At 59.2% G+C, this 16,610-nt stretch overlaps 1 protein-coding gene across 1 annotated transcript; it reads left to right on the plus strand.

The window, feature by feature from the left end:
* Positions 1–47: 47 nt before the first annotated feature.
* On the plus strand, positions 48–16,527 carry LTBP3 (latent transforming growth factor beta binding protein 3). Its single transcript, XM_064492134.1, has 28 exons — positions 48–895; positions 3,790–4,119; positions 4,265–4,467; positions 4,656–4,761; positions 4,990–5,082; positions 5,258–5,380; positions 5,854–6,012; positions 6,099–6,284; positions 6,748–6,764; positions 6,841–6,913; positions 7,091–7,180; positions 8,967–9,092; positions 9,177–9,308; positions 9,433–9,561; positions 9,802–9,924; positions 10,128–10,250; positions 12,149–12,271; positions 12,518–12,637; positions 13,509–13,637; positions 13,945–14,112; positions 14,295–14,378; positions 14,645–14,773; positions 14,878–15,015; positions 15,110–15,250; positions 15,396–15,557; positions 15,657–15,737; positions 15,823–15,954; positions 16,118–16,527. The coding sequence occupies exons 1-28, from the start codon at positions 574–576 to the stop codon at positions 16,267–16,269; spliced, it is 3,894 nt and encodes a 1,297-aa protein (XP_064348204.1). The 5' UTR covers positions 48–573; the 3' UTR covers positions 16,270–16,527.
* Positions 16,528–16,610: the final 83 nt, after the last annotated feature.

Consider the following 16,610-nt stretch of genomic DNA (forward strand, 5'->3'; position numbering starts at 1 on the left):
CCGCCCGTACACCCTCGCTCCCCCAGGCGGCAGCGACGACGCTTTAAACAGAAAAAAACTGTCTCCCTGGCCCGGGGCCAGCATCCCAGCCCCCCTCGCCGCCGCCGCGCCGCGCTCCAGCCAGGGAAAACAACTGCTCACTTCTCCCTGCGTCCGCCCCGCGCGCTCCCTGCTTCCCGGCGGCCGCGGGAGCCCAGCCCGGCCGGGGGAGGCGCGGACCGGGCCGGCCGCCCGGCCTTCCTCTCCCCTCGCTCCTCCTCTCCGCCTCAACTTGCTCTGGCCTCCTCGCTCCAGCCTCAGTTTGGGGCCTTCGCAGGCCCCCGGCCCCGGCTCGTGGCTGGGCTTCTTCTCGGGGTGGTGGAAGTTTCTGGGCTCCCCACGGTCCAGCCTCCATCTCTCTGCCTCTCACTGGGCCCGCTCCCGCGCCTGCTGTCCCCTCCCCGCGCGCTCCCTCCGTTCCTCTCCCTCGCTGCCCTCTCTACCCATCTCCCGGGGCTCCCGGCTTGCTATACCCCTCGGGCGCGGGGACCATCACCCCCGCTCGGGCGCTCCCCCCGGGTCCTGCGGCCCCGGATGCCCGGGCCCCGTGGGGCTGCTGGCGGCCTGGCCCCTGAGATGCGCGGGGCGGGGGCGGCGGGGCTGCTGGCTCTGCTGCTGCTGCTGCTGCTGGGCCCGGGCGGCGGGGCCGAGGGGGGACCAGCGGGCGAGAGGGGCGCTGGCGGGGGCGGGGCGCTGGCCCGCGAGCGCTTCAAGGTGGTCTTTGCGCCGGTGATCTGCAAGCGGACCTGTCTCAAGGGCCAGTGTCGGGACAGTTGTCAGCAGGGCTCCAACATGACGCTCATCGGAGAGAACGGCCACAGCACCGATACGCTCACGGGCTCCGGCTTCCGCGTGGGTGAGGGCCGGGGGCACGGGGAGGGGGAGCGGGGAAGGCAGGCATCAGGACAGAAGTGAGAGACACCTCAGGGTAGGCCATGTGACCCTGAGGGCCATGGCTTCCAAGAGCAGAGCGCTTGGGGCCTGAGGCTCCAGGGGCATCCGGGGCTTGGGAGGCTGGAGTCCAGGGGCCAGAGTTGGGGGGGGGGGGGTGCATGGAAGCCTTGACTTCACAGCTTTGAGTTGGGGTTGAGGCCTAAGGTGTGGGGTAATGCTAAGAGTCCTGGATGACACAGGCCTCTAGGAAAGTGCTGGATTCTGAGCAGGAGTCAGAGTCAGCAGGCAGGGCTTTTGAGAGCTGTGAGCTGGTGGTCTGAGGTCTCAGAGAAGGGATGATATTCCCCCAAGAAACACACTTGCTAGAAGAAACAGGAAAAGTCTTTAAAAAATGCCTAAAGTGGGGCCTGCCAGCAGTAGACACCTGCATTCCCTGGGAGGAGGAGCCAAGGTCAGGGCCAGGAGTGAGGGAATTTGTTACCAGCCAGGTCTTAGAGGGGAGGGGTGTTGAGGCCTAACAAGTGGGAAGCAGGCCTGGAAGTTGGGGCTGGTTTGGGTCCTCAGTCTCTCCTTTTCCTGGTGCCCTATCTATGCTTCCCCCGTAAGCCCTTAACAGCTCTGCCTCAGAGGCCCTGAGTCTCCCCGCAACAAGCCCTAATGACTCCACAGTTCCACGTAGAGCCCACCCCTTTCCCACCATCTCTCTGCAAAGGCCCAGGCCTGGGGCTCAGCTGTCCTCTGGCAGGGCCCTGTGGGCCAGGCTGGAGGAGGTGTCCCAGCAGTAATTACCCTCCTGGACAGGGTAATTAGGCCAGGCCCAGGATGGCACCAGCAAAACAGCCCCTCTTTCACGTTCCTGTACTCACATGCCGACTCACAGACCTGAGGAACTCCACAGATGTGGTTCATGGTTCTCATGAGATGTGTGTGCACGCGCGCATGGGCTTTGGAGTGGCACATGGGGATCAAGTCCATGTTTCTTTGTGTTGCCTTGGGTGCATGTCTGCAGTCACTATGGGAGTGTTTGTGTAAGCCTGTGCTGGTGTCAGAATGAGTCTGTGCGCGTGTGTGTGATGAAATGACTATGCGTGTGAGTGAATGTGGGCCTGGCCTCCCAGGCCCCCTGACCATCCTACCCAGGATGCTGTCTCCATCTGTGCTGCCCACATCCCCCAGGCTCGGTGCCCAGGCCACAGTGGGCGGGTGTCACTGGGAGGTCACCCTCACCACTATGAGTGACTCACTGGGAGGCAGGAAGGAGAGGATCCTGCCTCCCCTGACCCAGGACACACCCCTTCTGCCCTGAGAGCCTGGCCCCAAGAGGCTTGGCAGGATGGGCTGGGCTGGGATACTCTTTTCCAGGCCCCCATGGCCATGCATGTGGGCTGTCCCTCTGAGGCCCTTCAGGTGTCCACAAGTAGCACTCCTACCTTCCCATCCTGGGAAGTGAGGGCAGCCATGGGGCAGGCAGGAGATTGGCTGGGGCTGGTGTGTGAGCTCAGGTCCCCGAGGCTGGATTTCAGATGTGAGTGTGTGTCAGAAAGACAGAGATCCCATCCTCTCACTGAGACATTCCTTCACTCATTCCCTCTGCACCTCTTCTGGCACCCAGAGCTGAAGCAGACCTGGCCCTGCCCTCCAAAGCACCCTTTATATTGTGGGAAACAGGGTAGAGCTGGGGCAGAGGGTGGGTGGGATCTGAGGAAGGGCTCCCTTCCTGGGGGAGGGGGCTGGACTGGAGGGATAAGATGTGAGTAGGTAGAGATGGGGGACAAGGCTCTGAGGGGCAGGAATGGCACGATGAAAGCCAGGGAGGTAGAAGATGTGGCCTGTTTGTAGGAGATGGGAGCTGAGTCCTGGAGTGTAGGGTGCAGGTGGAAGGAACAGAGGAGTATGGGCAGAAAGAAGGTTTCTTCTGCTTTGTGGAGAGAAGGCAAGGAAGCAAGCTGTGAGCTGGGGGTGTGACTATGCCAGAGCTTTGACTGAGGCAAGTTTCTCTGAGGGTACTGGGATGTGGCCAGGAGCAGGAGGAGCAGAGCACATGGAGAGAAGGGGATATGGATTCATGAGATGTGACAGAGGCTGGAACTGGGTGGGGTGGGAGCTGGAGAGATGGAGCCTCAAGGCTCAGTTATGGATGCCTGGGCATGTAGGGATTTCCCTGTGGTGGTCCAAGGCCAAGAGGAGGTGGGGAGGCAAGACGCTGATTTCTGACAGTATCTCCTGGGTGGAGGTGCTTAAGAGAGGTCCTGGAGAGGTATAGTTAAGTTGGTCATGGAGAAGCATGGCCCTGGGATGGCAAGACAGAGGGAGCAAGAGTCTAGAGTAGGCTGAAGCAGGGGAGGAATTTAGTGGGGAGGAGGAGAAAGCACCAGATGGAGACTGGATTTCTGGGGAAGGCCCAAGGGGAGGGAAAGGCTATTCCATCATCTTAATCATCACCATCACCATTATCATCATTTGCTACTACTTATTAAGCACCCTCTGTGTACTGGGCACTGTGCTAAGTGTTTGTACATGCATTGCCTCATTTAATAGACAGGTCACCCCTATAGATGAGTACACTGAGGCACAGGGAAGGGAAGTAAGTTGCTCAGGGCCACACAGCTGGCACATGGCCTCCCAGCTAGGATTTAAGTCCAAGATTTAAGACTCCAGTGGCCCCACACATATAAGGATGTTGGGAGACCTGGAGGGTAGTTTCTCTGTGTGTGTGATGTGTTACAAAAACCAGCTTCCCAAGGAGGACCAGTGGGTGGCAAGGAAGTGGGGAAGTTGCAGGATGTGGGTGAGGGACTAGGCCTAGGGGCTGGGGACAGGGGTCTGCCTGGGCCCTGATCCGTCTCTCCTCCCCAGTGGTGTGCCCTCTGCCCTGCATGAACGGCGGCCAGTGCTCCTCCCGAAACCAGTGCCTGTGTCCCCCGGACTTCACGGGTCGCTTCTGCCAGGTGCCCGCTGGAGGAGCTGGTGGAGGCACTGGCGGCTCAGGCCCTGGGCTTGGCAGGGCTGGGGCCCTGTCCACAGGCGCGCTGCCGCCCTTGGCTCCAGAGGGCGAGTCTGTGGCCAGCAAGCACGCCATCTACGCGGTCCAGGTGATCGCCGATCCGCCGGGGCCTGGGGAGGGGCCCCCTGCCCAGCATGCAGCCTTCCTGGTGCCCCTCGGGCCAGGACAGATCTCAGCGGAAGGTACCAGGCGACAGGCAGACCCCCGGAGGCCGAGGTGGGCGGGCACTAGGGTGGCAGGACCCGGGAGGAGGCCGGCCCTGGAGGAGCTCCGCACTCCCACCCAGTGCACGGGGCAACCCTGAAGCCACCGTGCCCCGCCCCCCAGTGCAGGCCCCGCCCCCTGTGGTGAACGTGCGTGTCCACCACCCGCCGGAGGCCTCGGTCCAAGTGCACCGCATCGAGGGGCCCAACGCCGAGGGTCCGGCCCCGTCCCAGCACCTGCTGCCGCACCCCAAGCCCCCGCATCCCCGGCCACCCACCCAGAAGCCCCTGGGCCGCTGCTTCCAGGACACGCTGCCCAAGCAGCCTGTGAGTGAATTCACAGTTGCCGCTGGACTGGCCCTTCAGTCTCTCAGGGCTGCCCTGTTCTAACTCACCGGGATTGCTCAAAACTGGGGGCCCTGCTGGTTGAGTAGGGGAGGAGGAAAACGTTCTCAGGAGGGAGGCCAGGCTGGGACTGGGCACTCTGTGATCCAGGTCCACACTCCTCTCCCTAGTGTGGCAGCAATCCCCTCCCCGGCCTCACCAAGCAGGAAGACTGCTGCGGAAGCATCGGCACTGCCTGGGGCCAGAGCAAGTGCCACAAGTGCCCCCAGCTGCAGTGTGAGTGCCTTGGCTTGTTAGATGCCCCCACCCCTTGCCGCCGCAGGGTGGACCCATGGACACCCCTCCCAGCCCTGCAATGGGAGACCACAGCCTGAGCAGCCTGAGCCACTCACTGTCCACCCAGTTCCTCTCAGCATCACACTCTGCCCACCCCCACAGTGCCCTCCCTTCTCTCTCTGCTGGCCCCACAGTGTGCTCCCCTGCCATGATCTCCTCTCTCTGCAGACACAGGGGTGCAGAAGCCAGGGCCTGTACGTGGGGAGGTGGGCGCCGACTGCCCCCAGGGCTACAAGAGGCTCAACAGCACACATTGCCAGGGTATGGCCAGCCGGGAGATTCTGTGGGCTGGAGGGGCAGGCTAGTTGTCACTAGGGGAGGTCCCAAGGTGGGCAAGGGAGGAGGTGGGGCTGGAGCAGGACCCTGAGGTTCTTGGAGCAGCTTGCTGTAGCCCTATAGCCCCAGAGTGGAGGGACCAAACTCCCACTTATCACAGATATCAACGAGTGTGCGATGCCAGGCATGTGTCGCCATGGTGACTGCCTCAACAACCCTGGTTCCTATCGCTGTGTCTGCCCACCGGGCCATAGCTTGGGCCCCTCCCGCACGCAGTGCATTGGTGAGACTGGGGGAACCTTCAGAGGTCACAAGACATGGGTGGGAGGGTAAGGTTCCAAGCAGTAAGGTCACAGAAGTCAGAGTGGGGTCAGGGGTTGATTGCAGGAAGAACAAGACCCAGAGCAGATAGGATCAGGAATCAAGTGGGTTCAGGAGTCACATAAGATCTGGGCTTAGAGGTCACATGGGGTCAGGGATTACATGGAGTCAGGGTCATATGAGATTATGGGCTTGATGAGTGGGTGGGATAAAGTCTAGAGCAGCTAGGTCAGTAGTCACAGAGTCTACATTGTTGTTACATGATTTCAGAATAACAGGTTCAGGGGTCATAGAAATTCAGAGTCACATGGGGTCAGGGACTACATGAGGATCAAGTGTCCTCTGGGCCAGAGAGGCAAGGTTTGGAGCAGATGGGAAGAGGGATGTGGGCAGTGTTCAGGCCCAGATGCCCATGCCCCTCACTGGACCCTGCAGCAGACAAGCCGGAGGAGAAGAGCCTATGCTTCCGCCTGGTGAGCCCTGAGCACCAGTGCCAACACCCACTGACCACGCGCCTCACCCGCCAACTCTGCTGCTGCAGCGTCGGCAAGGCCTGGGGCGCAAGGTGCCAGCGCTGCCCAGCTGATGGCACTGGTGAGCTAGAGGCATGTGGGGCCAGAGGGCTATCTGTGTGCCTTTCCAGGAAATGCTCACTTCTCTGCCCCTTGCTCTGGCCACAGCTGCCTTCAAGGAGATCTGTCCAGCTGGGAAGGGATACCACATCCTCACCTCCCACCAGACGCTCACCATTCAGGGCGAAAGTGACTTTTCCCTTTTCCTGCACCCTGACGGGCCACCCAAGCCCCAGCAGCTCCCTGAGACCCCCAGCCGGGCACCACCACCTGAGGACACAGAGGAAGAGAGAGGTCTGGCCCGACCCCCTCTGTTTCTGATAGATGATGAACCCCTAGACCTGACACCTTGACCCTTGATCCACAGATATGACCTCAGAGTCTAACCTCTAATTCCTAATCCCAGATCAGCACTGACCCCCAGAGCTGACACTCTGACCCCTAACCAATGTTGTAACCCTAGGATTTAACCCCTGATTGACAGGATTTGACCATTTATTGCCCTCCAGATTCAATCCTTTGACCCCTGACCCAGGGATTTAACCCTGACTGTAACCTCCGAAGCCAAGAACCTTGTGCAACCATTTCCTCGTTGACCTGTGACAGGAACACTCCCTGACCCCAGACATAACGCCTGACCCAGAGACATGATTGTTGAACTCTTAGAGATCCTGCCCACAGATAACCAACTGCCAAACCAGACTTGACTCCCTTCTCCCAGCCCAACACTTAATGGCCCCATCTTCTTCCCTTCTAGGGGTGAGCACAGACTCAGTGAGTATGAGAGCCCAGGTGGGAGGGGCGGGAAAGCCAAGGAGACACAGAGGGCTCATGCTGCTGTCACCCGCAGCCAGTGGTGGAAGAGCAGTCAGCGCAGCAGAGCCACCCGACGGTCACCACATCTCCTGCCCGGCCCTACCCTGGTGAGCTGAGCACTGCAGGGACCAGTCTTCAAGGGCTGTCCCTGCTGGGGAAGTTTACAGCCTAGGCACCAGGGGGCGGTGAAGCTGGGTGTGAAGTTCCTAGTCGATGACTAGCGGAGAGAAGGGTGGCTCGCTCAGCCTCCTCACTCACTGACGGGTGTGCGCTGCTGCCTGCAGAGCTGATCTCCCGGCCCTCGCCGCCGTGGTTCCTGCCTGACTTGCCCCCGTCCCGCAGTGCGGTGGAGATCGCCCCTACTCAGGTCACAGGTAAGACCCGCCCGCCTAGGCCATGCCCCAGGCAAGCCACGCCCCTAACTTAGTTTATCTCCTCCCTTACCCACTCCAGTTATTCCAGAGCACTAACACATCCAGGGCTTACTGTGTACCAGGCCCTGGGCTGCGTGCTGGGGAAGCCTTGGTGTGCAGCAGAGGCCCCACTCTGCCCTCAGCTGATCTGGGTATTATGGTGGTCAGCCCAGTCTGAAGGCATTTATTCATATGTTCAACAAATATTTTTTGAGCACTACCATGCACAGGCACTGTTTAGGTGCTGGAGATGCAAAACAGACAGAAATTCCCTGTCCTTGGGGAGTAGAGAGATGACAGACAGATCAATGAGTCAAAATCTAGCATATCTCTTATGCTGTGAAAAAATAAATCACAGAAGAAGGAAGGAAGTCTGGGAGTTGTGATAACACGTAGAGTGGTGACGAGAGAAGGCTGAGCAGGGCTTTAAAGATTGTTATAAATTAACAGTGAGAAGTGGGAAAGAAATGGGCATTCGGGTTGGGGAAAAGGACATTCCAGTTTGGGCAAAGGCATGGAAACATGAAACCCTGGTTTCATGGAGAAGAGAGAAACCACACAGAGTCCGTGTTTCTGAACTAGGGGAGGGCCAGTGCAAGGAGCCTTGTTAAGAGGCTTGGATTTGATCCCAATGACTGTGGGAAGTGTCTGCAAGGTTTTGGGCATCATAATAATTGCTAGCTATGGCTGAGCAGTTTCGGGCCAGGCACTGGCTGAAGAGTTTTACATACTAAATAGCATTTAACCTTCTCATACTCTGAAGTGGGCACTGTTAGCTTCATTTTTCAAATGAGAAAACTGAGGCTAAGAGAAGTTCAGTAACTTGCCACAAGTCACATAACTGAGCCAAATTCAAGCCCATGTCTGTGTGGACTCCAAAGCCACAAGGGAGCCGCCAGCATGATAGAAAACCTGAGGCTAGATGAGCTCCTGGGGCGAGGGCTTGGGTGGAAGATGGCTGCCCTGGAAGTCTGCACTGTCTTGGAAAATCCTGTGACAGCCCTGGAAGCTGTGAAAATGTGGAGGAAAAGGCACCTGGGGAGGCTTCTTAGAGGAGGGGTGTTAAGGACACCTAGGGAGAGGCACCCTATACAAAGAACAGCCTGCAAGAGCCTACTGGCCAGGTGTGTTTAAGATGGGGTAGAGTTCAGAGTCAAGGCCTGGGCTGCATGGGTAGGGCACAAGAGAGGGAGAGGTAGGAGGCAGGGAGTACTGAGAATGGTAACAAACAGGGTGAGGGGGATTCCTGGATCTGACCACCTATGCATGACCATGAGCAAGCCAGGATTCCCCGGAAACAAGCCTCACCTTGGGAGGGGGAGCAAATCAACTATTCTGGAATGAAGGGTCCAGTTTCCTAAGGCAAGGTGTGTTAGGATCCCTGGTCTAGAGAATGTTGGTGTGATTGAGGCTGCAGTGTTTAAGATACTGAGGTGACTGGAGTCTGGGTATTGTAAGTGGGGATAGGAGTATCAAGGATTCTGGAGTTGAGATAGGGATGTCAGGGACCTGGGGTCATTGTTTGGGGCTACATGGGGCTGTGATGTCGGGGTTATCTGTAATAGAGGTGTAGGGGATCCTAGGGTTGGAGTATGGGTGTACAGAGACCCGAGGTCATGGTACGACCAGGTTCAGGAACCCCAGTCATTAGGGATGGGGTATCCAGGTCCGCCCTGGGGACGTGGCAGAAAGTGAATGCTCCCTGCTCGGCCCCCTAACTTGCCCCCCCCCGCCCCCCCCCCCCCAGAGACGGACGAGTGCAGACTGAACCAGAACATCTGTGGCCACGGAGAGTGCGTCCCGGGCCCCTCGGACTATTCCTGCCATTGCAACCCGGGCTACCGGTCGCATCCGCAGCACCGCTACTGCGTGGGTGAGCATGGCGAGTGGGTGGCGTGGTGACGGCCTTGGCTCCTGACAGTCCTCTAACGTCTCCCGGCCGGCGCGTACTTCTCAGACGTGAACGAGTGCGAGGCGGAGCCGTGTGGCGCCGGAAGGGGCATCTGCATGAACACCGGCGGCTCCTACAACTGTCACTGCAACCGCGGCTACCGCCTGCACGTCAGCGCGGGGGGGCGTTCGTGCGTGGGTGAGCACGGCCGGGCCCGGGGCGGCGCTGGGGCTAGATGGGCCGGGGGACTCTCCCCTTGACCGCCGTGTAATCCCCTCCGCCGCCCCTTGCCTTCCCCTCGTGCCTCCTTCCTCCCGCGCAGACCTGAACGAGTGCGCCAAGCCTCACCTGTGCGGCGACGGCGGTTTCTGCATCAACTTTCCCGGTCACTACAAGTGCAACTGCTACCCAGGCTACCGGCTCAAAGCCTCCAGACCGCCTGTGTGTGAAGGTGGGGAAGACCCCATCCAGACCGACGGGGGTCCTCAGAGGTCCCTCGGCCTGGGGTTGGGGCGGAGGGCCTCACTCCCGTCTGTGCCCCGCTCTGGGCCTCTCAGAGGTTGTGGTCCCGGAGTCCAGAGGGCTCGCTTCACCTTGTTGATCTGTGACGGAGGGAGGCCCTGCCGAGGACCCTGAGCACCTGGCCGGCCGTGTTGTCCCCAAATGGGTCCTCCTCCTCCCTACCGTGCAGACATCGACGAGTGCCGAGATCCTAGCTCCTGCCCGGATAGCAAATGCGAGAACAAACCTGGGAGCTTCAAGTGCATTGCCTGTCTGCCCGGCTACCGCAGCCAGGGGGGCGGGGCCTGCCGCGGTGAGGGCGGGGCCTGAGTCTGGGATTGGGTAGGGGCGGGGCCTCGAACGCAAATGGGCGGGGCTAGTGGAGGTGGGCGTTGCCTCTACAGTGGAGCTTCTTGGGAGTAGAGGGACCCTCTCATCCTGGACAGAGGGGCCCCCACCCTGGCACAGTGCATCGTCCAGTGGGGCAGAGTCTGAGGGGAGCCTTCTCCGCCGCAGACGTGAACGAATGCGCCGAGGGCAGCCCTTGCTCTCCCGGCTGGTGCGAGAACCTCCCGGGCTCCTTCCGCTGCACGTGCGCGCAGGGCTATGCACCAGCTCCGGACGGCCGCAGTTGCCTGGGTGAGCGCCAGCCCTCCCCACCCTGCCACCTGCCACCCACTCACGCGCTGAAACTGGGAACTAGGTCACCCCGTCTGTCAGACGGGTAGGGAGGAGGTAGCTAATTCACAGACACTGACCCTTCGCTGATCCACTCACTCATTTTCTCAGCGAACCTGGCGGAGGACGGGGCCACCAGAATTTCTACATAGCAAGGGTGTTAGGAGGCAAAGCTTGAAGCTTCGTTTGCAAAACACGTTACTTAAATTTGAAGGGGCAAAAAGATATAAAAGAAAGGGGGTATCAGTGGTCCCCCCTCTACTAATGCTTCTTACGCATCAAGGGACAGGCTGAGGGCTGGGATTAAGAGAAACTGGAGAGCGCAGGGCTGTCGGCCTGGATGGAATTTGGATGTTTTTGGGAAACATCAGCGGGGCTGGGAGAAGGGAAGGCCTGAGTTGTCTTAAAGGATCAACAGGAATTTGCCAAGTAAAGAAAGGTGAGATGGAACAGCATGCCAGGCTCAGCAATAGCGGATTCAGAGGTGAAAACCAGCAGGGAGCGCACAAGGAATGTGATTTATAAGCAGGAATGGGGGCTGAGGCTGGCTGGTGAGGGGCAGGTCCCCACGCCCTGAAGGGCCCCCCAAGCCCTGCATGGGAGGTTGAGCTTCACCCTGAGGGTATTAGGAGGCACCTGAAGCATTTTAAGGGGAAGACTGGTAAGATTCACGGTTTGTTTTAGAAAGTTCCCTGAATCCCACTGTGGAGAGTGGCTGGAGGACTGGTGGAGACTTAGGACAGAGACAGTGATGGATGTCATGAGAACAGTGGCCTCAGGATGGTCATGAGATTATGTGATGTTAGAGAAATATTAGGGCAAATTGCCTGGGCTTGTTAACTAGATGTCAAGGTGAAGGAGAGGGGAGTAAGCACCAGCTATTCTGAGGATCTGGCTGGGCTGGAGGCCAGAGGGAGTAGAGGCACCCAGTGTGCTCAGCCTGGTGGCTGGCTCCAGCTTCATTCAGCACCCAGGATCCTGAGAAGCAGGCCAGGGCTCTGACTCTGCCAGACCACTGAGGAGGAAGGAGAGGTGTTCCTGGGCCCTTGCGAGAGGAGGTGGAGTAGGGGCCTTGAGAACAGCAGAGGCAGTGGGAAAGAAGCAGCATTTAAGATGTCCAAGGTGGGACAGATCCCAGCCCCTTGTCCCGAGAGTGAGTGACTGGCATTGAGATGGTCACAGAACTGAGGGATTAGGGACTGTAAGGTCAGAAGCTGGTCCTGGCTGGCCAAATGGATGTTGAAAACTCCTAGGATGGGGAGGAATACAGAGGCAGAAGGACCAAGAAGGTGGGTGCTGACAGCAATAGAGAGGTTGGAAGCCAGAGTGAGTGCCAAGTGCACCTCAGGGGAAGAGCATTGGAAGGGGTCTGGGGTGTGGGCAATGACCAGCTTCCACTAGAAAGGACTGCAGAGAACCGTGCTCTCAGAGCCAAGTCCCTTTACTACACAAACAGAAGAAATTAATCTGTAGGAACAAAGACATAGGGAAGGTTACTTATGTGGGAAGAAAGGGAGCCATGGCAGGTAGGGGAAGAGTGAGAGTTGTTAGGGCAAGGAAGCCCAGAGCAGTATGGGATGAAAGGATGGGGGCAGATACCTCTTGTTTAGTGAGAATGGTCGAAGGATAGGGACGCTTGAGCTTTTGGAATCAGACACAGCCCAGGGTTCCTGGCAGAACCTGGCCTGGTCCTTAGGGTGTGGTGTGCCACACAGGAGTGGGGTCAGGGTCTCGTCCTTCTCTCAAGCTCCACTGGCCTCAGCTCTAGTTCTCCAGACCATGGGTGGGAGTGGGAAAAGGGTAGCAGAGATCCAAGACCACCCCCATCCTGGCCTTCTGACAGCCCCTGTGCCTCACAGATGTGGACGAGTGTGAGGCTGGGGACGTGTGTGACAATGGCATCTGCACCAACACGCCAGGCTCGTTCCAGTGTCAGTGCCTCTCTGGCTACCATCTGTCAAGAGACCGAAGCCGCTGTGAGGGTGAGGGGGGCCTAGAGCTGAGGGGCTGACCTGTTCCTCCCTCTCCCAAGACTTCCACTGTCCAGGCCCCAAGCCCAGGGGCTACCTGTAAGCAAGCCAGACACTCCCATGTACAGCCCCCATCTAGATCCAAGACGGGGCATGGAGTGTGGGCCCTACCCAAGGTCCTCTGGGAAGACTTGGCAGCCTCAGGCTGTGTGAGTGGGGTTAACCCCTGAAATTCTCCACCTCTTTGATCCCCTACAGACATTGATGAGTGTGACTTCCCTGCAGCCTGCATTGGGGGTGACTGCATCAACACCAATGGCTCCTACCGATGTCTCTGTCCCCAGGGACATCGGCTGGTAGGCGGCAGGAAGTGCCAAGGTATGAGGGGATTGGCTAAGAGTACTGGAGGAGGAATGGCGGGGAGCAGTAATCTCCTAGACACATTGTTGATCTGTCTGTCTTTCCATCCATTGATCCGTTCACTCATCCTTCTATTCTTCCACATAACAGTAACAATAATGACAGTAATTATATGGTGCTTACTATGTGCCAAATCTCCCCTACATGCATTCATCCAACAAGAATTTATTGAGTATCCAATATGTGCCAGGTTCTATGCTACATATTAGGTATTGAACAATGACCCAGCTAGGGGAGACTGACATGTAAATTGATTCTTACAGTTCAGGGTGCTGAGTGCCAAAGGAGGTCTGGACTAGTGATTAATTGCAACAGAGAGGTGAGAGTTGAATTGGAACTTGAAGCATAAATAGGCTTTCCTAAAGCATAAATAGATTCCCTAAGCAGAGAAAAGCAGGGGATGGTATTCTAGACCCAAATAACAATATTTGCAAAGCACAGAGATCTGGAAGGAGCTAGTTGTGTTTTTAGGGAGAATTGACACCTATGCCCTAAACAGAGTTGAGGGTGTTGGTGGTTCAGAGTAAGGGTGATGAGACTTAAAGCTATTTGGAGACCAAACTGAAAGTCCCCAAATGCTGAGCAGAGGTTAGGACTTCATTCTGTTGTCAGTGGGAGCCATTGTAGGTTTTATGATGAATAATGCATTGACTGTGCACACATCTACCCATGTGTGGATTTTTTGACAGACACAAGTGGATTTTTTGTTGTGTGTACTTTGAAGTCAGAGTGGAAATTCAGGTTCTGAACTTGTGTGAGATCCTTGAGGCACACTCCCTGGGAAAGAGGGGCTGGTTTCCCTCTAAGCAACTCTTTCTGCTCCCCAAAGATATAGATGAGTGCAGCCAGGACCCCGGCCTGTGCCTTCCCCACGGGGCCTGCGAGAACCTGCAAGGTTCCTACATTTGTGTCTGCGATGAGGGCTTCACACCCACCCAGGACCAGCACGGCTGTGAGGGTGAGTGCCCTCTCAGCTTCCTCCTCAATCTAGACAGCTCCCCTGAGCTGCAGCTGAGGTTCAGAGTTGTATCCTGGTCCCACCCTCTGGAATGTGGGGAACAGGAAGAAATCTCTTTGGCCTGGGAAAGCCCGGTAGGGCCAGACCTCGCAGGAGGGCCCTGAATGCCACATCGAGGATGGAGGTTGGCTTTCACAGGGCAGCTGAAGGGAGCCAGGGAATGTGGGGGAGCACAGCGATGAGGCTGGCAGGTGGTGTGGACAGGCAGACATTCCGCAGGACTCTGAGCTGCTTTCCCTCCCCTCAGAGGTGGAGCAGCCCCACCACAAGAAGGAGTGCTACCTTAACTTTGATGACACCGTGTTCTGCGACAGTGTACTGGCCACCAATGTCACCCAGCAGGAGTGCTGCTGCTCGCTGGGGGCTGGCTGGGGAGACCACTGCGAGATCTATCCCTGCCCAGTCTACAGCTCAGGTCAGAAGCCTGGCAGGCCCTTTCCCTTTCCAGGGCCTCAGTTCTCAGTTTATTTGGAAACGATTGGGGGAGAGGACACCTCCCTGGGTAGGTGGGAAATGAGGCGGGACCCGGCGCCCGACTGCCAGCACGCACTCTTAATCCTGACTCCTTCCTTCCTCGCGGCCGCTGTCTCCCGGTAGCTGAGTTCCACAGCCTCTGCCCAGACGGGAAGGGCTACACCCAGGACAACAACATTGTCAACTATGGCATTCCAGCCCACCGTGGTAAGCCCTAACACGGCTCAGCCCACCTGGCAAGCCCCGCCCCGCCCGCCGAGGTTTGTACCTGCGGGATCCCACCAGTGCTTGCTCATCAATTGCGGGCACTAGGGGAAGCCCCGCCCACATCACTCCTACGTCAGCGTCCGGAAAAGCCCCTCGCACTGTTTCTTCCCCTCCCATGGTAAGCCCCACCCACACTTCCTCGGCTGCCGGGCCTCAGTGGCCCGGTAGGTAGATGTCGTGGGCGCCAACGGCTTGTCACTCTGCAGACATTGACGAATGCATATTGTTCGGGGCGGAGATCTGCAAGGAGGGCAAGTGCGTGAATACGCAGCCCGGCTACGAGTGCTATTGCAAGCAAGGCTTCTACTACGATGGGAACCTGCTGGAATGCGTGGGTGAGTGCAGCCGGCCCCCGTGGCTGTGGGAAAGCAGCCGGGAGACATGCACAACCAGTCGACTCCGTGCCGATTCCTACCACTCGCGCTTTTGCTCCCCGCAGACGTGGATGAGTGCTTGGACGAGTCCAACTGCCGAAACGGAGTGTGTGAGAACACGCGCGGCGGCTACCGCTGCGCCTGCACACCCCCGGCCGAGTACAGCCCTGCGCAGCGCCAGTGCCTGAGCCCAGAGGAGATGGGTGAGGCCGGGGTCTGCGGGCTGGGAATACAGGAGGGAGGCGGGCGGAACCAAGCTGTGACTACCACTCTCACCCATCCCCTCGCTGCCCGTAGACGTGGACGAGTGCCAGGACCCCGCAGCCTGCCGCCCTGGCCGCTGCGTCAACCTGCCTGGCTCCTACCGCTGCGAGTGCCGCCTGCCCTGGATACCCGGGCCCTCTGGGCGCGACTGCCAGCTCCCTGAGAGCCCGGCCGGTGAGGGCGAGGGTGGTCTTGAGCTCTCCAGGACCCTGTCCGCCGCGTGGAGACCTCAGGCTGCGGTTCCCGCTAGAGTGGGTTGGATTGGGAACAGGTGGTCCATGCTTTAGGCTCCTCCCTGACTCCGGGTTCACCTCCGCAGAGCGTGCCCCGGAGCGGCGGGACGTGTGCTGGGGCCAGCGCGGAGAGGATGGCATGTGTGCGGGTCCCCTGGCAGGGCCCGCCCTCACCTTCGACGACTGCTGCTGTCGCCAGGGCCGAGGTTGGGGAGCCCAGTGCCGCCCGTGCCCGCCGCGTGGCGCCGGTAAGCAGGCGGTGAAGGGGTTGGCCCGGAGGGAGTTTGAGGACGGGAGCCAGAGAGAATCGACGCTGCAGACTGCTCACCGTCCACTGCTCCTCTCAGGGTCCCAGTGCCCGACGTCGCAGAGTGAGAGCAATTCCTTCTGGGACGCGAGCCCGTTGCTGCTGGGGAAGCCCCCACGAGGTGAGTGTAGCGGGAGGGGCAGAGGCGGGGTCCGCGGCCATGGCTAGGGGCGGTGCTGACGCCTGCATTCTTTTGGCCGGCGCAGAAGAGGACAGCTCCGAGGAGGATTCGGACGAGTGCCGCTGCGTGAGTGGCCGCTGCGTGCCGCGGCCGGGCGGCGCAGTGTGCGAGTGTCCCGGCGGCTTCCAGCTGGACGCCTCCCGTGCGCGCTGCGTCGGTGAGCCGGACCTAGGGGGCGGGGCCACGGGGGCGGGACCAGAGGCTGGCCGCGGGCCGGCGGGGCGGGTCCGGGTCCTGCAGAACCCTGAGGTTCCCAGAAGCAGAGGGCCGCGCGGCTGTGGCGCCCTCGCGAAGTCCGCACCTGTCACCCCCACCTCCAGACATCGACGAGTGCCGAGAGCTGAACCAGCGCGGGCTACTGTGCAAGAGCGAGCGCTGCGTGAACACTAGCGGTTCCTTCCGCTGCGTCTGCAAAGCTGGCTTCGCGCGCAGCCGCCCGCATGGGGCCTGCGTGCCCCAGCGCCGCCGCTGACACCATCCTCTGCCTGGATCTAGGCCATCAGAGGGGTTTCCGCCCAACACTCGGGGCGAGCTCGGCCTCCCGCTTGTGCCTCGGACCCAGGGACCCTTTGGGGCCCGCAGACCCCTTCCCCGCGACCCATGTTCCCAGCGCGCCCATACGGGCTCCGTCCGGTTCACAGGCGGATGGATGTTGGGTCTCTCGAGCGCTGCGGGTCTTCCTTCCAGAGGGCGTTTCCTAGAAACTGATAAATCAGATCGTGCCTCTTTACTTCTTGGTTTCTGAAGCAAATTGATGTTCATTTCCGTGGTGGGCGAGGACTCCGCCCACCCCAGCCTCCTTGTAGGCGCTAG

The sequence above is a fragment of the Camelus dromedarius genome, chromosome 12 (assembly GCF_036321535.1).
Source record: "Camelus dromedarius isolate mCamDro1 chromosome 12, mCamDro1.pat, whole genome shotgun sequence".
NCBI lineage: Eukaryota > Metazoa > Chordata > Mammalia > Artiodactyla > Camelidae > Camelus > Camelus dromedarius.